Raw genomic sequence first — 21525 nt, 5'->3', positions numbered from 1 at the left:
ATTGGATATAGTTTGTTTTGGTTTGTTGTTGTGTTTTTTTGTTTTGTTTTGTTTTTTTTTTTCCCAAACGTCCTGTCATCCACTTGCTACTCTTTCCGCCCTTGTTGCTTTAGATTTCTCATTTAGCTTTATATTTCTGATCTGTTCAACTTTCACTCCAGTTCAAGTCTAAACTCCATCTTCTCTCGGCTTATCCTTTCTTTTGTACAACATCTGTATACTCAAAACAAACTTCAGCTTTCAGCATGCCAGTCTCCACTTAAGACCTTACACAAAGTGCTGTTCTTTTGTGAATTTATAGGGTTCTAGCAAAAATCCTTTCTTGGTTTATAATTTCTCCTGACACTTCTGATTTGTGTCATACATACAATTTAGCACTGCATACACTTCCTTCTTATTAGGAAGAAGCAAAGAGAAGAGAGAGTCACTGGAAACATTTTTTCACAATTCATCTAAAGTCAAATCCTGTCTGGTACCTGAAGATTCACCTACTTTCTGCAGGGCACAAACACTGGCTCATTTGCAGCTGCTGTCTCACCTTTCTTGGCTTCGTAAAGACTGACATGCTGAATCTTGGAAACTGCAATCATTTCACTTCTTGGGCTACTTTTCCCTCCAAAGTTCTGCAGTGGTATCAGATAACTGCTCCCTAATGTTGACTGCGTATTTCCTTACACTCATTCGGGAGCCAATCTTAATCTCACATACTGGATACAATTATTGGGAATTCCTCTTTTCTAGCTGGCCCTTTCATTCATCACAGCAATTGAGAATCTCTTTGGTCCTCTTAGCATTAACTAGACATTATTAACAAGCAGAGGCTACATACAATCAGTGCTATCAAGATGACTGCCAAAAGCCGACTGAAAACTGTGGTCCAGGCAACTTCAGCAAAGATTTCAAGTGAAATTTTTGCTTTTAATGCAAGACTTTCTGAGCTGGAAAATCCTCAATTCACTTTATTACAACATCAACAATTCACCTGATGGGAAACATGGACTTAAAGATGCTCTTCAAGTCCCCATATAAAAGCAGAGAAGGATTCATATAAAAAGAACCAGGGTTTAAAGCGGGAGTAGCTTGGAGGAACATTTCCCTGGTCTTTTCTTTTCTTGGGATTCTCCATTTTCTCTGACCATTCCCTCTTTTACTGTGTCATTTTTTGGACATCATGATCATGAATGAGAGGAACAGTAATGCCACTTTATTGAGCACATGGATGATGAGCCAGTAATGACAAAAAGCCTTTTTTATACCAACAAACTTCTTCAACGCACTGACCCATGGCTTTTTTTTGAATGAGTGGAGTATTTAAAAGCACATAGGTTGATGCATGTGTCTTGAAATTAACTGAAGAAGCTAAAATTCTAAACTCCATACATCACCTACGTATACTAAACTTGTGCCAGTAAGGAGGAGCCAGTGAGCGTGCAGCATCCTTCCGCCCTTACACCTTGTCAGCAAAACAGACCCACAGAGCCAGTAACCTCAGAGTCCAGCAGCACAGAACTGCTACGCCAGGAATTCCAAAATAACTTACTCGTCCTTTTTCATCAGCCAGCATGCTGGTGCACTATCAAGCCAATCACTTCACAACAGTGTCAACCCAGAAATAAAGTTCTTTAAGTAAAAACTGGGGATAGGAAACATGTTATGTAGCTCTTTACTAAAAGCAAGTGGAGATTTTGCCAGTCTGTCTTCCCTACTAAGACTCGTTATGGGCTTTCACAAATATAAATAAACCAGAATGGCAAATGTCAACAGGCTCTGAAGTCGTGATGCAGGGCTTCTCCCAGCCACTGGCTGCCAACGAATAATGCTGCAAATGTAATCTGAGTAGGAATGATCTATCTGAAATTTCAAATCAGCTCTCTCTTTACTACAAGCAAAACTCCTCGTGCTGGAAACAGAAAAGGAAAGCTCTCCATGTCTTGCTTTTTCTCTACTCTGAAATTAAAGGAAAAGGAAACGTCCCTGTCGAATCTCCTCCCCTTTTCACACTTCTCACAAGAATGTGTGAGTGTAGATGTGTGGGTGGATGTTTGAGAACAAGGCATGTTCCTCTACACAACTGTATGCTACGGTAAGGTTAGTTTATTGCCTTTCATGTCTGACAAGATGTAAGAAAACAAATTTAATTTTCTGAAGAGCACCAGCTTTATCTGAGTAAATGCAAGGGGAATTCAACTCACCGTCTGCAAGAACTGTTTCATAGATGTAAGACAAAGAGTCTCCAGAATTTTCATTCTGTGGCTTACCTAGGAAAAAATAATAATTCTTTAATGGTATCTACTTGAAAATATCTTTAACTGGTCATCAACTCTGATGACAGTGATCATTGCTATCCTACTTGATTGTTTCACAGAATGTTTAGTTTGCTCTAAGGAAGATCTTAGCATCAGAAATCAACCTGGAAAAAAAAAAAAGAAAAAATTGGCAAAATAAAACAGAGTAAAGAAAACAAATGGACAAGCAACTTAAAACCTCAGAAATAAGGAAATACCATGACACCCATTTCCACTTTCTTTTTTTAGATGAAATTCTGTATGTTATTTTAGATGTAAGATAAAGCTATTTTAAAGCTACAGTTTTGCAGATAGGAAAAAAAAAAAAAAAAAAAATCCAAGGGCTAGTGGAGAGGAACAAGCCTAGAGAGAACTTTAGATGGAATTGTATTTATCCCTTTTCAGTAAACATCCCTGTGACTGATCTTTTCAATTTACTACAGCAGGTAAGAAATGTGGGCTTGAGGAAGAAGAGAAGTTTCCCTGAAAGTCAATATAGCAAACAATGGGAGAAGAGTTGGGCAAAAGGAAAGAGAATAGAATCATGAGCAGGAAAGCGAGAAATGGAAAATGGATGCGGGCATTGGGGTTTGGAAGACAAGACAACTGTGCAGGGCTGTGTTTGACAATACAATAAATCCGGTTACAGAGTTCCCGGTATTGGGTCAAAAAAGCAATGGCCACATCATGTAAAGTATTGGTCAAATATTAAAAAACTCTCTGTCAGTTCCAATTTGTTGAAATGATTTTGATGGCTTAATACCTACCAGGAGACTTTCTGCCGTATTATGCAATACCTGCCTATGCCACTCTTTCTTTATGTTGGATCAAATTATCACCTGTTTTTCCACACCTGAGATAACACCGACATAAGAGACATAAGGCCTGCTTGAGCTCCATATTGTGAGATCCAGCTAACTCAACAAACATGCTGTTGTACAGCATCTGTGGGATCCTGACCAGGATCCCATATATATTGCTGGGTGCTCCAGAAGTGAGTAACCAATATTACCACAAGGGACCAAGACTGAAAAATAAGACTTACTGGGTAACGACGCCAAGGCTAGGATTAGAATAGGAGCCTGGGAAAGCGATTGCTTTACAATGACTTTATTAAGGTTGCATAAAACCAACCACTCAAAAGCAGTCTTTCTCCTTTGCAGTATATTATTGACTATTTCTTTTAAATTGATCTGTACTGTGGACAGTGCACAAGTTAGACCTATTCTGGCATTGACTTTTGGTCTTGTACTTAAAGAAGGTGTTGTTTACCATATTCTGATTCAGTTATTCTTGTGATAACAAGAGTCCAGTGAATGAGGAAAGGATTCCAGTGAGAGAAAGGACAGTGGTACTAGCTGATAGCTGCTCTAAAGAATTTAGGTAATTTCAGGTTCCCATCCTGAAGTTCTGAGGCAAAAAGCTAGAAGGCTTTTAAAACATGCCTCTCAGAAGTGCTCATTAGTTTTGTATTGCACTTTCTGTGAAAGACCTTACAGCTGACCTGCAGACATCTGAGCAATCACAAACGCATCTGAAATTAAAGGGAGTTTGAATATGAATGTAAAAAATACCGTATACTGGTAAGTGTTATGAAAAGTAATGTCTTAAAGTGATATCAGAAGTGGAAGAAATGCTTCATCCTAATCTTGCTAAATACTAGTATGTAAAATGATGATAAAATAAAATCATGTTTGGACAGCACTCACTACAGAAAGGAGTTCTACAGAAAAGCACATTAGGAAATTAATAATTCTGTTTTCTCAACATGATTTGAATGGCATTCAATACATAAATAATGCAACCACAAACTCAAACGCAAAACAAAGTATCAAATAACTGCTGCTTATATATATAAACTAATCGAGCACTATTTATCCTGTGTAGCAATGAGGGCAGGTTCTTCACAGGGCTTGGGGGGCGGGAAGAATGCACTTACATAATTAAAGGCAATCAATGCTATGAACAAGGGTCCTAACTAAAGTTTAATAGGCTACTTTGTACCTGTAACTTTTTGACTTTTGAACACCTAACTTTGTAACTGTAATAACATTTTCTGGACCACATTCTGTCCTCATAGCCATTTAAGTAAGTACAGAGAGACCCTACCAAGAGCAAAATCTGATTCTATACAAAAAAAGTTGTTCTTTTGCTATCCTAATATTGTTTGGTTTTTTTTTCAGTATGAACTTAAATAGGTGCTACACTTCATTTTTTCAGGGATACAATTTCAGATGTTACAATTTTTTTAATCTGGAAAACAACACTACCCTTATTTAATCCTATTTCCAAGAAGCTGACACTAACTTAACAGAAATACATCATAGTGAAATTACAAATAGCGATTTTGTTACAACAACACTTCTGTGCCAAAAAATATACAAAGAATGCATTTCCAGAGGACTTGTCTAGACGCCTTCCAATATTAACTTTTTAGTAATCGTGATTGGTAACCACAGTGCAAAACTTGTAGGTTTTTTTTTGTTGTTGACGAGAGTCAATAATACATTATATGAAGGACATGTAAGACTACAGATTCACACAACCATTTTACAGTTCTAGCTGCAAAATACTAGCTGGAAATCTTAAATTATTTGTAAGCTTTAGAAAAAGACTCACAACTGCAAATAAATACTGACTGACGACTGTTGTGCCATAAACAAGACATAAATTTGGATGTTGTCCACTTGCAACCTTGAAAGAGCAGACTAATGATGACAAATCCATTAATTCATTTTAAAAATAAAAAAAATTATAACCTAAATAAACAACAGTAAAATCACAGTACATTAATCTAATTAGTACATGCTGTTGCAGTAATGCTTATGTTCTAGTCATTTGACTTGTATTATTAATAAAACTTTTTATGAGCTTGTCCTAAATGCTGTTAAAAAACATTCACTTTAAGATGTCAGTGCATTCACTTTTTGAGGTGTAAGCAGTTTTCATCCAATTAGTGTCAAAAATAAGAGGAAAAAACATCACATACATGATGCATACTTCAGAATCCAAGGGTACAGGTCACCGTGACTGGCCAGACAGACTGAAACATGAGCTGCTAAGAAACCTGATTATATAACGAATAAAGTCGTCTCTGGATTTTGCAGAAATAAGAGAAGAAAGAACAAAGAACTCAAAACAGTTTAAGCAGCAGGGGATGGCAGTCTCAACATCCTATCTATGGTTGCCACCTCCAGGATGCCACTTCAGTTCTCTCCTGGTTTGAAATAGCCAGGATCACATGCCGGATGAAACAAGTTAGTGATACTAACCACAGTTTTTTTATTGACAGTCATCCCCATTACAAACCCCCATCACTGCACTGGCATCCCAGCAATCATTCTGTGTGGAGATGGAGAAACACATCTCAGGAAGATTTATTAGTCTGGTAATCTTAGTAGCAGTCCCTGCAGAGCAGTTCAAAGACTCATTGGCAGGGCAAAAGGGAAATGAGAACTATACTGTAGCACACTTCAGGTAACAAAATCCCCCTTCTGTTCTTCTGCTTATGATAAATTCATACAGAATATTTTTACTTTAATAAAGAAGTTTAATTGGCATCTGAAATGCTCCTCAATAAGCAGATGACCTCACTGCCTTAAAGCACCAGTATGCACTGTCCGAATGTAAATACACTGGGGAAGGAGGAAAGGGAGGCACAACTGTGCGGTCTCATCTACTGTAACCTCCCCTGGCAGTGAATGAGGTGAGAACCACCTACCTACCTCCCTCTATTTACTCAATCTTGTGCGTCCATGTGAGAAATCTTTACAACCAAGACTTTAGTTCACACACACACACACAAAACCACGCTGTATTCAGTATTCACAAACAAACAAAACCAAAAATTCTAGTGATTTTGTTTCCTCTTTAACTTTGGTTCTTGTTAGCACTTTAGCTTCATTTCTTCATAGACTCCAAGTCAGTGTCAAAATCTAGGTGAAACACTTGCCCATTGAAGACAATGGTAAAGTTCCCACTTAAATTATGGGTTTTAGCTCATCAGCACAAGTCTTGCTGACAGCCTAAGAAAACCCACTGTCATTGGTTACTCATACTTGAGTACCAATGTGAAGAGGATTTTACAGGAGGACAAGCAAAGCAGTGGATTCAAAATGTGACGTATTACTTCAGTATTCAACGTTATACCCAAATTCCTGGTACAATCCCAATAAAATCTATGCCACTGTACTAGAAATGAAACAGGAGACAGATACCATAAAAGCTTATGGTACAAATATAGTTATTTATTTCTCTTTTCTGTGACCTGCACAATGGAAATTAGCCCCATATTTGACGCGGGCTGAAGATTTGCACATGTTAAGCCCTATTTTAAGCTCCTAGCCTGTTTGTCCTACATTTACTTATTAGAGACAAATACCCAGTGCTAGTATCTCATTACTCCAGATCAATATCTTACTAGTAGTTGCAAAAGTAGTTTTCTTAACGTTACTCTTCTTGGTGATTAAAATTGTGTGCAGGTACACTGAATACTTTTTAGGTAACAATCAGAAATTAATTGTATATTGCTGTCTCAGGTAAAAGTTACATATTCATTCTGAGAATCTTTCCTGGACTGTCAAAGACTGTGGATACATTTTTCTAGTTTAGTTATGTTACTTTATGTAACTCTTCACTTTTTGATACATTAGCAGATAATGAATGGATGCATGTAGGTTTGTTGAGCGGTTCTCAATTATCAAGTTTTATAGAAGTAGATTCTCTTCATATTTTGGCAAAAAAAGAGGATACCACTGCTTAGAGAAAAGGCTGGAAGTGGAAGAGACAAGAGTTGTTTTGTTGAGTTGTAAATAATGAAACCTAATAAAACAGCAAGCAGACTAATGGATACTTACGACTCCTGAGCCATACTGAGAAGTCCCACTAAAAAGTCTCATAAAAGTGTCAGTACACTTTAGAAACAGTGTCACAGATAATTATTTGTATTAGATAAGACCTGTTCTCTTTTTGCATCATCAATACTGAGGCACAAATAACTACAGGAGGAATTCAGGACATTTAAAGATCTAAGTAACTACCTCCAGCTGCAAATATCTATCTGTATCTATAAATCCCCTGCTTAAACATATGGCTAGCCTGAATTTGAAGTAGAAGTGTTTCAGGACTAAACAAAAAACGCAGCTATGTCTAGGCTAAAAACTCCCAGGGTACTGAATTAATACATTGAAAGTATGTCAATTTAATATAAAAAGGGGTAGGCAGTTCAGCAGACTAAGAAGAAATTGTAGAAAGAAAAAGGGAAAGGAAAAGACAGATGCTCTCTTTCCATCTCAGACTGTAGAGACAATGCAACGAAAATAGCATCTAGGGAAGAAGAGACAGCTGAGAACTTACCTTGCGTAGAAACTTTGCAGAGTATGGAGAAAGCTGTACTGGAAGGGTGGTGATTACTAGCACCTAAGCTACGCCATTACAGGACTGTGAGGTAACAACCTGATTTGGCATCCATCTTCAGTTGTTCTAACTACTCACAAGCCACTCCTGACCCTGGCATCAATTAGACCCAGGATCTCGACGGCCTGCTGTCCTAAGGGATTAACAGAATTTAGTTGTGGTGGTGCATAACAGCGTGGTGCCATGTAATCATGGTAATTAAAGCACATCACTAAATTTTTCGACTTCGGTAGAGTGACAGCTCTTGTTAATACTGAGGAGACAAGAAGGTACAAATGCATGGAGGAACAAGTTAACAGCAATGAACAGTTTAGGAAAAAAAAGGAACTGAAAAGCATGAAGAACATACAGAAAAGTGTTTTCATCGTTATCTCCAAAAGCAGAAATATAAGGGACAAGGGATAAGCACTGAAAACAATTAAAAGTGACAGAAGATGATGATCCATATGAAGAGAGATGGGGAATCTTGTGAGTGCATAGTCCTGAAGAAAGGCATAAAAAAATTGCTCCAAAGGAAAAATAATCCAAATATACTTAATAACCCCTTAGCAAGACATTTTAAATACAAGGGAAAAAATCTTTTTCTCAGATGCGTAATCTGTCAAAATCCCTGCCACAGATATCACAAATGCTAAGAGCTTAATAGGATTCTACAAAAGACTATCATAAATACAGACACTGCAAACAGTCACCATTATCTTTAAGCAAAGGTAAATAATGATAAGACATGCACATCTTCTTTCCTGAGAGCTTAAATCAACACCCAGATGACAGCAAATCTTGCACTTCGAATATTTCCACTGTGCAACAGAGAGCAGTGCAGAGGTCTCCTAGCAAGCACTAATCTGAGCTGGCCTGCCTGATGGCCAGGACACACCAGTATAGAAAAAACAGGGCCAGAGCAGTTCTCAGCTCTGTGTATGGAGGAGGGCTTACACCCTGAAGCACTAGGCAGCAACACTACTCCCAGTCCTGGATCTAGTTCAGTCAATTGAACTTGTGTGATCCCAGCCACAGTATTTGCATCCCTGGTAAAGATGTACACACTGAGACAGAGGCCTTCAACAACTCTTCACTAATTCCGCTTTGTGCTCATCTCTGAAGCTGCTGATATTGACCACTGCCAAAGAAAAGATCATTTGAGCACCTACTAGTCACTTGACATTGCAATGTAAGTAAAATCCCAAGGGCAGATGCAATAAATATTTTTGTGAATGCACAGACCTAAGCAAAGAACCATCACCTGTCCTCTAGGAAACTGTTTATATTTGCAGAAAAGTTTGTCATTTCCTGTGCATGAGTCAACTGTCTGTCTCTGGGCCCAGTTCCTTCCTATATATACACACACACATAGTATAGACCCACTGTTTTCATTCCACTAAAAAGCTGCCAAGGAACTCCAATCTGAAGCTACGTATCAGACACAGTCAGAAACTGCAAACGTTACCTCCTGAAACCAAACCAGGCAACTGTAATTAGCCCCAAAACTTAAAGTCTGAGAGACACTCAGAAAAAGATATACTGAGGAAAAGGTTAAAAAATACCGAACAGCAAGAAATGTTAGAACAGGAGATGGTGGGGAAAGAGGAGTCTAAAACTTAGTTTTGAAAGCACTGATCTGATATAGCCAGACTCTATATAGACACAGTCTGGGCAGGTTTCAAAGCCAGTATGCTTAAGCTTATCTGCTCAAGCACAAGGCAGCAAGAACATCCAGCTAGGTCACTGACTCAGCTGGGGTCTCTCTACCCATGCGTTCAAAAGAGTATTCTTGGCTGTTCATCTGCATCCAAAACCAGGTTAATCTCTGAGTAAAACTCTTGAACTGCAGGATGTCTTTCTTAAGTACAGGCTTCTGTGCCAGTAAAAAGGCACCTTGCAGGCAACAAAGACAGAAGCACAATGTTCTGTTTAGTAGACAAAATCATGACAAAATAGCAAGAGCTGAGAGGAGGTAAGAGACTTAGAGACTACAAAGAAGCAGAAGTAAATATGCTCTCAAAGGAAAACACACAGCCACCTACCTGAAACCTGTGCACAACTTACATCGCCTTTCCAAAGTGGCCCATGCATCTGTATTTCTAAAGCTATTTCTTGGTTTCATTTGTGCAGCCTGACAAAGTTAAACTTTGGGTTAAACTAAACCATGCGCACAGACTTTGCCATTTCAGTACCTCTAACCCTCAGGAGAGGGGTTTTCCTCACATTCCAGAAGTGCTAATTTTTACATTAACGCTTCTCTGTAGTTTCAATGGATGTGCAAACACATACAAACTGGACGGTTTTAGTCCTCCCAGCGCAGACTTTATTACTTGGGTTGGTAAAAGGGGAAGGGGACTTCTGCTCTTACAACTTTGTGTGTCACACAGGAAATGATCCCATCATAAGACCCATCCACAAAACTGGGTCTTACTGAGTAATTATTTTTCACTCTGTCAGATTTATCTAAAGAGACATATACACTGTCACATTAAGGCATTTTGAAAGAGATGAAACATAAGCCCATAGTTTTGTACAGTTTCTGAGATTTGTAAACTCAGGAAACAGAGAAACAAGTGTATGTCAGCTCTTCGATTTACCACGAAGGTAAGAATGGTAGGTTCACAGATGCCAGTGGCAGCTTTTAGACTTTCCAAAGCTGCTTCTCTGTGAAATGAAGCCGATTAAGAGCACAACAGTTTCATCACACTTCAATGACAAATGCGCCATCGAACTAAAACTGTTGGACCAAGTTGAAGAGAGATAATTTCTCCAGAAAATCTGAATGATCACTTTTTTCCTCTTCCAAATGATATTAATACAGCTAAGAAAACTGTTTTAATAATCATACAAAATTTTCATTTTTAGATTACCTGGTTGAATAATTCCAGTAACAACAGAGAGATATTCCTCAGGTTCCTGATCAGTGGAAATCTCTTTGCTGCCTCCATCTAAGGTCAGTATCTCATAAAGAATTCCTGAATTCTCCACCCCACAAAGTAGAATCACCACATTATCCGGAGGTTTTAGAACTTGCTCCAGAAAATAACTTCTCTTTCGATTCAGGCAGTTAAGCAGTCCACATGATAGTATCAGGAGTTTACATTTATAACAGGGTAAAGAGAATAGCTCCTGGTGCTTGAAAGATGAAGTCTCTAGATTGTAGAGTAAGATTCCTCCTTCGTTCACTATGTGTCCAAAAAGAGATTTTAAATACAGAGCCCACTCTTCTGCTTCTTGTTCATATATCACGAGAATATCCTTCGTATTTTCTAGAGAGAAAATATAAAAAAAAAAAAATTCAAATGCATTTTGAATCCATTATAAATATCAGAAGACAGATCATTAGTTTTCCCCCCTCTTAAAAACTTGATGTGCTGAAGAAACAGGACAGGTCATCACCTTGAAATGACAACCATCGGCTTATTTCTAGACCAAGGCAGAAAGATCGTCCATAAAAATGCTGGTAAAATAGCTCAGAATATTTTGCGTTTAGAATAGCTTCAACTAGTATTTCAGAATAATACTGAAGTTGCAGTGTAGAAAGCAGAGCGCATTTGCACATTCTGCTCATTCCTAGATTCTTGACAAATAGGTGATACTATTAAAAATGCAACAGTTAGCTTTTAATGGCAGAAGTAAAGAATATATATTTGAACACTGGACATGATCTGACTCCATTAGAAAAAGGATTGGTACGTTTAGGATATATTCACAGCACGGTATTAGGATAGTTGTTAGTGATCTTTCTTTACTGTCCTTATTCTAACAAAACTACTTACGAACTTGACAAAATCAATCTAGAACTACATTTTTTTTAGTTCTGCTTTCCCTCTAAGATGTAAAACACGATGCTAGCAAGAAGACTAATACTCTTCCACAGTGTTACTAGGGTGACAGTATGAAACACAGGAGGCTCCCTCAGAGCACCAGGAAACGCTTTTTGTGCTGTCAGCACTGGCACAGGCTGCCCAGGGAGGTTGTGGAATCTCACTTCTTAGAGCTACTTAAAAGGTGCCTGGACATGGTCCAGGCTCTAGGTGGCCCTGCTTGAGCAAGGTGGTTGTACAAGATGGCCTCCAGATGTCCCTTCCAACCTCAACCATTTTGTGATTCTGTGAAACCATAAAAAAAACCTGTGATTTGCTGACCAATACAATATAACATTAAAATGCCAGGGTAGCTTAATACTCCTGGAGTAGTTCACAATCACAGCCCTGTGGAGCAACAACAAGAGACTCAGGAATAGATACAGCTGCTGCACTTTACCCCCATTGAACTTCACTGTGTCTCCCAGGTTCCTGATGGGTCAGGCAACCTGACTGGCACTTGGCTGCAGTGCACCAGAGCTTCTTTGCAGGTGAGTTTCTAAGCTGCTTCTTTGTGAATATCAGGAGATATGGAAATGGTGAGCATGCACAGAGTTAAAATGTTTCTTGGGCGCACAATGGATCTGGATAGTGGGATGCACTGTTGGAAGCATAGTACAGATGTAGATAAGGAGAATAAAAAACTTGTCAAGGATCCCACGTAAGTCTTTGTACAAAAGAAGAAGCTGAACCTAGATCTCCAGTCCAGAATTACTGCTTTAATTATTGGACTTCCCTTCTTTTTAGAATAAATTATTTCTAAATTTTGTTCATTCATTCTTTACTCAGGAGATATTTCAAACAAAGATTACCCAGCTGAAGGCTGACTGAAATTTGTAGAATAGGGACACTATAGCTTAGTCTCTTGAATTCATTATGTCTATGAACTACTTGGAGGACAGCTGCCATCTTTTAAACATTTGTGAATACTCATCCCTTCAAAAACTTTTCTGTCATAGGAAATCATACAGGGTCATGCTCAATATGGTAGTGGGTGATGATATTTCAAGATGACTGACCCTGACCAATACATTAGAGCAGGGTAATATTTGTCAAAATGCATTTGGAAAGGCAGCTGCTACATTTTCCATGACAAAAGCATTCTGAAAAATGCCTGTTTCTGCTGAAATGCTGAAGTTTAATTGTAAAAATAAATAGTAGTGTATTTCTCATTTAACTCAGAGCAAAGTTATGTGTTTTATGACACTAGGATAAGAAACCTACTTGCTGCAATGCTGCAATGTTATTTGTTTTCAGAATCTCATTTGATTTTCCATAACTCACACAAAAAAAAAGTACAAACAAAAAGCTATGAAGCTTGCTGCACAGTTTCAAAATAATAAGTTATATTAACAGAGCTGTAAGGCCAGAAGCTCTTTCAGCCTGACCACACCGTTTCATATCACAGGAAATGGAATCACCAAGCACCTTCTATTTTCAGACCCTATTTACTAAAAGCACTGTAGTGGTCCTTTAAAAATATGGATTTAAAGAGGATGCTTAATCCATGAAGAAGATTTAAGAATTTATTCTTTACACTTTGTTTGAATTTGCTTAGTTTCAACTTCCAGCCACAGAAGATAATTTTATGTATTTCTGCAAGCTTAAAGAAGTATCTGGTCTCAGAAATCTGTCCCGTAGGGTCTTCAGACTCTCATGAAGTAACTCTTAGCCTTGCCTTTGTTACAGTTTGTAAACTGGGATTATTACTCTTCCCACTACAAGAGAGGCTTTGTAGAACTCCTACCATTCTTTCTGCACTTTTGTGAACTCTCCTGCCTTTTCAAAATACTTTTTGAGGAACCCAAAACTGTATATAGGGTAGGAGTTCCTTGATACTGTGCATCAGAAGAATAAAATAATCTCACCTGAGATTACCTCAGATATGTACGGAAAGTTCACATTCAGTTTTTAAGTTAAAAGGTCTCATTTTAAGTTAATGCTCAGTTGCATTTCCTTCTATTATGATGGACTTGGGTAAGGCATAGCTAAGTGGAATTGCAGGGAGGGATAAAAAACCATGTTTAAATTGAATGGTAAAAACATTTTTTAGAGCTTCACAGAATCTTGGTGTCCTGACTGTGCAGAAGAGGAATCTGCTGGTGTCTTCCACAGTACCCACTTGGCCAAGAGCCAAAGTTTCTTCTCCATGTAGAAGGAGAGCACTGGTGAGGAATGGTGCACAACTGTGCCTCATCCCTGTGCAGACTAGAAGCACCCAAAAGGCATTCCCATATCCCAGAGCAGGAAAGAATTGCTGGACAAACCATTCAGGCACAGCTGAAGAGCCCCCTGTGTGCTGGGCGTGGAGGAGCAAGTCCTTCAGTAGAAATATTCTTAAGCATCTGACATTATCTAATAATCCTAATAAAAATACATATAAGGTATAAAGCTCACCCCTGTGCAAATGGACAGTACAAGGCTTGAGTACTCAAGAAATTCTAAAGATAAAAGTGACGAAATTGCATTGAAATGATGAAAGAAGATGAAATAATTCTATTTCCATACAGTATATATGCACCTAAGTCCGCAGCTTTGATCTTAGCTAAGTGTGAATAAGCAAGGGATTTTAAGATGTTTATTGAAGGCTCGACTGCATTTCTTTTTAACAATATTGATTTTTATATATGAGAAAGAAAGCTTTATTTGTGTAAGAAAAGGGAGTGAAATATATCTAACACCACACTTGATGGAAGAAAGGCTCTGCAACATACATCTCATAAAACTTTAATGCTTTGATCTTAGCTAAGTGTGAATAAGCAAGGGATTTTAAGATGTTTATTGAAGGCTCGACTGCATTTCTTTTTAACAATATTGATTTTTATATATGAGAAAGAAAGCTTTATTTGTGTAAGAAAAGGGAGTGAAATATATCTAACACCACACTTGATGGAAGAAAGGCTCTGCAACATACATCTCATAAAACTTTAATTTAATATGCCTGCCATATTTAATTCGTCTTTTCTATCTATATACAGAGGGAAGAGTCATACCGTTGAGGAGAGACTCATGCAAGCGAGGTATTTCATGCTGCAGTTTGGTGCAAAGTTTATTGGTTTGAAGAAAGCAGCTAGTGCTATCAAGTTACCTGTGGGAAACCAAATGTGGGTTTGTTTTTTATTATATGCTTGTATTTTTTTTCTGCCATTGATCTGTCTTCTAGATTGAGAGTTAACTTTGATAGTAAGGAGGAATGCAAGACCTACATCTTACTTCCCCAATATTGTATTAAAAGGTGAAATATCACTATTTTGAAATGCTTGCCTGACTTTAAATGTAGACTCAAAGTTTACCCTAGGAATATTTATGAAGTCCCCTATCTAAAATTACTCCATATGCCTTTAGCTTTTTCCTGTTACACAATGTTTTTGCCTTCAGAAATTTTACTAAGATGTAAATGCTTGTATCGGCTTACTTGAAAATTAAAGCCCACCCAACACTCTGCTTTCAAACCAGTATCATTTTAACCTGAAACAACAAAAGCTGAAGTCTAGCTTTAATGCAACACTACCCAATATTGAATACACAGTAACAATGCTTAACTTTTCAATTAGAGTTTTTCCCCCTTCATTTTCATCTCTCACTGAATATTTATTTGAAGTTACTGCACTTGGAATATAATGTAAGTTGAGATGAATTTTGCTCCCTTGAAAGTTAATGTAATAGAAACTATCATATCCTGACAAAATTAAGCCATGCTTCAACTACTCCTACTTGGAAACTGACTCAAAGGTAGAAACAAAATGTATTATTAGTTCAGCAATGAGAAACAGTAAGAGAATTTATGCAGTCATCCATAACCTGAAAGGGTTCTTCTGACAAGCAAAACTATTCTCTACTTACTGATGTGTGGTTGCCCAAAAAAGCACACCTCGTGAAACATGCCATCTGAAGCCTTCCTTGAAAAGGAATCTTACGAGAACCAAATGAGATGAGAACATCTTTGCAGACTAGTGTGACCAAGCAGGAATCAAGAATTTGCATATATAAGGCAAAAGAACATTTCTTTTACGGCAACAATTAAAAGATATAGCACGGAGAGAAAAAAAAAGGCAATATATTAGAAAGTGAAAGGAAATCTCAGGAACTCTGTAATGCACTAAACATACCAGGAAGGCAAAGGAAACAAATCAAAGATTGGGGGTTGGGACTACTCTTAAACAGGTACCTCAGTTTACGAATCTTGCAATCTTGTAAAAGATAGTTCCTGTGCGTTTAGAAGTGAGTAAGAAGTACTTGGTAACAGTCATCTTTGATAATAACACTGCTAGATTCAGAAAAGCAAGTCCTCTGCATAGATGCCAACTTACTCCCTGCCTTTCAAAGGCTTAATGTTTGTAGATGATGTGCTTTTTTTCTAGATATCTGCATTTTACTACGGTTGTTTCCAGCAAAGCAGCATTAACATACTTTGTTTGACTTAAATAAGGCTGATTTCAATTAGGCTAGGGTTTAAAAATTTGCTCTACAGTCCCACTGCCTTAGGATGCTTTGGTAAAAAAAAGTGACCCTTGAACACCAACATTTACCCAAGTTTTAACCGAAATATGGATCACCATATTTCTCGGGGTCATCCAGAGCCTTCTCCAGTTAGGGTACTGGAGCACAACAATGTCATTCCCTGTTGTTCACTCAGCTGCCCAGGAATTCCTATAACCACACAACAAGCTTGCCACAGTCAACCCTAACAAAAAAGTAATCCAAGTCTGTTTACAATCTTTGCCTCAATCGCATTAGCTTTTGATATCTGTGTGAAGAAAATTCCCTTTCAAATTGTTCTCAAACACTATGTTGACAAAGGAGAGGATAAACTGCTAGAGAAAGAAGAAAATTCATCCCTTTTATTTCTTCCTGTCAGATGTCCTCACTTGGGGAAGGGGAGGTTGTTTTATTTTTTTTTTAAATGGCAGTCTTAAAAGGAAAGACATCTGAGAAAGAAGTGTATGAACTCTGTCAGTATGTAATGAGCTACTGTCCATCAGCAAAAATTTGTTAAAATAAGTACAGTTGCTGAGTATCTTGAAGGAGAAGTGGAAAAGCACAGAATGGAAGTTCTTGCTCACTTTCTCATAATATATTGATGAAAAATTGGGGCAACACAAGCAATAAGGAATGACACCCATTGCATCTTCAAGTCTTTCGTGAATAGGAGACTACACTCTCCAGGATTACCATGAGTATCTTCCCATGCAAAAAACTTAGACAAAAAGTAGTAGTAGTTTTTTCCAGGCAAGGAGAGCCAGGGTAGGGAAATTGAAGACTTTAGAAGTCGACCACACTCATCTGATTAGACTTTCATGTATCTTAAGATTCTAGTTTCATTGTCCAAATCAAATGTCACCCAAGGTGAATGCATAACATTCTCCCACGAGTTCCCATTCCAAAGAAACATGCCTTCTTCATCTAGATAGTCTTAAGCCTTGGTTTTTAAAACCGCTAGGGTTTGGAAAAATGACTGTTTTCCCTCTGAGACATCTCCTCTGCTTTCCCTTTCCCCCATATTCCTTTCACCCTGTAGGATAAAACTATGGGTATAGTCAAGGGTCATGACACAATGACAAAAAATGGAGCATGAAAAACACAAGGAAGCGTAAGAGACTCCCATCTTTGCTCGGAGATTTGCAAAACCTTTCTTCTAATCTCAAGAAGATTCATTTCCATTTGGGCTGTATGTAGGATGAGAATGGCAAGCATACATACCAGTTCAAATGAGAATCCAGAAACAAAAGACCTTTGTCTCTTGGCCCCTTTGCAATCATTTCACAAAGATTCAGCCATTCATCTCTTCATACTGCTTGCCCTGATCACTTAAAATGATGTAACAAGGAACTATAGAAAAAGTTTCACTAGCACTTCAAACAATCCCTGCAATTTAACATTTGGGAACAGAATGAGAACATTTAATTCAGCACTAATTAGTGGCCTTAGCATAATGAACTGCCCCTCACCCATCCAGAAGGCATTGATTTTCCCAGTCAGGGCACCTGACACACATCCAGTAAATGTATCTCAAAATGCATCTCTAGCTCTTGGTAGCTGGAATTCTGCAAGGCAAATACCCTGAAGCAAGCCAAAGTGGATTCATCGCGGGAAGGACAGCAGAAAGCACTTTAGAACCACTTGCAGATAATGGAAAATGTTTTCAAGTAAGTCATGTTGCTTCTCAGAGACGTTCCACTAATGGAAATGAAAATTATAAAAGCCTGCTTGTAAACTTTAGAGTTTCAGAGTGAGATCACAAAGTAGCTAAATTGCTGCAGTGCTGTGGCACACCTGTTTCAATTAAAGCAATTATCCTAAAGCATGGGACATTCCTGCCATCACTGTATCAGCCAGCAGAGCAGCTGCAATTCTATTCTCAAATGCCTATTTAACTAGAATGTAATAAGAACATTTTTATCATTTATGTACCTTCTGTTGCTAATTGCTAAGCTGTGTGTGAAAACAAATACTTGCTCTATCTGTATAAAATCAAGCCTCATGTCTTCATCATTCTTCTCACTAAGCTCAGTCAGGTCTGGAGTGGGCAAAATGAGGTTTTACAGAGAGGAACAAATTTCCTACAAATGGGATGAGTTTAGGCTTGATCTTGTGGGCTTTCTCTGTAAAAAAATTCCACTGACCTTCCCTACAGTGACAATGGGAACACAGAGCCAAGTAAGTTCCTGGGGTACCTTTCCACAGCATGGACCTGACCCAGGTAGACTAGAAAGATACCTGACTATGAAACCTGACAAAGCTAACATTATGCCCAAAAAGCTGTGATATGGCCCTGGTTTAGGCCTCTCTCTCTGATCTGTCCTATGAATATATACGCAAGTGTAATGATTATCACAGTATCTTCGCCTATGGAGGCTTGTCCATCTACAGCTGAATACCTGCTGATGACAGGCGCTCTCATTTCTAATGAACAAGACTAAGCACAAACATGGGATATAGGGGTCAGAACTCAGTTCTCTATTTCAAGGTACACCTCTTCCTTTATCACCATCGCAATGAGGCAAAATTTGTGTCTTTACAGTCACTTCCTCGAGAGCAAATCGCACCTTTGGTAGATTTTAGCAGAATACAATCAGGTAATTCAGAAATGCTTTAGACACAAACAAATCATGAAGAGAAAAATATACCATAATGATAGTATAAAGAGCTGAAGTAATACACTACTTTTTTTGATTGCTGTGGAACAAGTCCTCAAGGTCACATGAAAACCTGAACAAGCTGTATCCAGTTTGTATTAACTGATGCTATTGCTACTAGAATCAACCACCATCTGAAGCTTTCCTTTACACTATCACTATAACTATAGTTCTATAAACATGAAACATTTTTGAAAATTTCAATTTCAAAATTTCACTGTTAGGGTAGACCAAAGTGTCCTTTTTTTTTTTTTTTAATTGCCAGTGTTTCTCTTATCAGGATCTCTCTAGATGTGCCCATCCTGACTTAGGCCAGGGATTTTTGCATTTATGATCACATTTAAACTCTGCTCTTTTAAATTCAATTTCTTTGCTTTTTCTTCTGCCTTCTGTTGCTTTTTTCTCTGCCACCTTTGATTCCATTGTTATTTCAGCTTCTCACAAATTCTTATCTCCAATTCCTTCGAAATAAGAAAGAGAATGGAAAACATGTTCTGCAGATATGAATTATTGCTAGTGGAAACAGTCTTGTGAAATCCAGTACATTTACCTCTATTACAAGAGAACGTACCTCGGAAAATGGTGCGTATACGACAAAACAGAAAGCACTGGTCTTGCAAGCAATAACACTTTGGGCAAGTTGCTGTGGTTCCAGCTGCTGTGATCTGGGGAGGTCACAGAGTAGCACTGCTGTATCAAACACAAGGAAGATGTCTTACACTTTAAGTAGTGTAATTTGTACACCAGGGACTTGGCAGACACTGATCATCAGATAATCACCATTATATGACAATGTTTTTCAATAAATATCACCACTTACTGCAATTTCTGCTCAGAGATTTCTGTGTTCCCTGCATTTTTAACATGGTCAAATACACTGAATTAATAACAGATGACATCCCAACAGTTCCTAAGTTACAGATTATCACTGACACAAGAAATTTGTCTGGTAGAACTCTCTTAGAGTAGTCATAGAATCACAGAATGGGTTGGGTTGTAAGGGACCTTTAAAGATCATTTAGTCCAACCCGTTGCCATAGGCAGGGACACCTTCAACTAGATCAGGCTGCTCAAAGCCCCTGTTTGGCCTCACTTGGAACACTTCCAATGATGGGGCATCCACAACTTCCTGGACAACCTGTTCCAGTGTCTCACTCATACTTCTTTAGGTTTCTAAAACTATTGTTTCTGTTGCCACAAGTCAGCAGAGTATCCAGGGAGGGCTTCTGACACCCCATAAATCGAATGGCTTGATCTTCTCCTGCTTTTGCAGGCTGGTTTAAAATACATTTTTTATGCATCTCATTTACTTGAGCGTTCATCCAGAAATTAAAGGAAGTGTGAGAAGCAGTTTCTATTTGATGTATAACATGTCTAAGCTATGAGGCTGTAGAAGAAAATGTCCTCTGGTTTCAGTTCATTTCTTTCGTCCCTTTCTGACAAATATGTGACAGTCATCAAAAAAATCCCAAACAATAACAACAAAATAACCCAAGACAATCTCTAATCAGTGTTGGAGAAACACTTTATAATTTTGTGTTGACCTTTTTAACAGCATTCATGCTAATGACGCACGCAGAAGGAAGTAAATGAAGTAGAAAATCATTACATAAATATGTGTAGCTTTATAAAATGAGCAATGACAGAGCTAACAGTGAGTTAGAAACCAAGATAAATAAAATATTCAGCAACAAACTCAGTAGAAAGCTGACTTCTCTGTACTAAACCCACCTCAGCTTCCTCTCTACTGCCTTAAGACAAAGATTCTAGACACTAGCTATATAACAAACTACTTTTATTTCTGCCCATCAGACAGAAAGAAATCTAATTAGTCACATGAGTGCAAGCCTGCCTTTGCACAATTCACCCATAGGATTGCAAAATCAACCGCAATACCCAAATACTGTTAAAGCTTACGTGAGATTCAAAAGACATTTTTCCAGCAAGCATATCTCCTCAGTATAAGTTTAACACATGCAATTATCTTTCCCCCCTACAAAATATGAATTCTCAAATTATTACCAGTCCTAAAATAGCACCAAATTGAAGAGTTACCTGGGTATCAATTTTGGGTCCTCCTCTAGCGGATAGCACTCACAGAAAGGTTTAATATAACTACTACTGTCTTTGACCAAATGGGTTGCTCCCTGGAAATGAACCAATTAGAAGTTCTGTATGTTCCCATTCTTGCAAATAGATTTACCACACCATACATACATACCTACCATACTTTACTATCACTGCCATATATTCTCACTGTTGGATAGAAACAGGAAAACTATGTCTACATAATTATGTAAACTGCAAGAAAGGTATCTCACTGGTACTTTCAGTTTTTCAAGCACACTATCTTCCATTTCTAGTTAGAAAGGTACAGAATAGAAAGTGAAAACAAATCCTTCCTGAACCATTTCTGAGACCAAATTAAACCTTATCTCACTACAGTCAGAGAACCTGTGTAGTTCAAATATAGTAAAACTCAGAAGCTTCAGGGGGACAGGACAGGACCAAGGAATTATGAAGCATCCTCCTTTTTACATGATCAAGCCTCTCATTGTTTGACCAAATCTATATAACTAAATTTTTACTTTCCTCTTGAATATCCAGAAAAAGAAAAATCTTAAAAGAAAACAGGCTGATGCTGTCATAGGTCTATCACCGTCTTCTTTGTACATAGATTTTATTAGTATCTAATCTAAGACCTCTCAAGATACCACAGTTTAACATGCTACTGCATGCCAGCTGCTCAGCAATAACTGATTGTGTGTTTGGTATAGACATGAAATACAATGTGCAGTCTTACATTTCCTCCTTTGAAGTTTATACCGCGAATGCTTCATC

General features: G+C 38.0%; 1 protein-coding gene across 1 annotated transcript in view; it reads right to left on the bottom strand.

Moving 5' to 3' along the window:
• The window catches only part of LOC104071023 (B-cell scaffold protein with ankyrin repeats-like), a gene marked incomplete at both ends in the record, with an annotated part of 30937 nt that extends 19986 nt beyond the window's left edge, over positions 1-10951 (bottom strand). The window contains 2 exons of the mRNA XM_009586409.1: positions 2193-2258; positions 10553-10951. Coding sequence (XP_009584704.1) covers positions 2193-2258; positions 10553-10951 — 465 coding nt within the window. The remainder of the gene's footprint in view (positions 1-2192; positions 2259-10552) is intronic.
• Positions 10952-21525: the final 10574 nt, after the last annotated feature.

The sequence above is a fragment of the Fulmarus glacialis genome, unplaced genomic scaffold, assembly GCF_000690835.1.
Source record: "Fulmarus glacialis isolate BGI_N327 unplaced genomic scaffold, ASM69083v1 scaffold6611, whole genome shotgun sequence".
Classification (NCBI taxonomy): Eukaryota; Metazoa; Chordata; class Aves; order Procellariiformes; family Procellariidae; genus Fulmarus; species Fulmarus glacialis.
The sequence above is the reverse complement of the archived record's forward strand: the minus strand, read 5'-3'. Positions and strand labels throughout refer to the sequence as shown.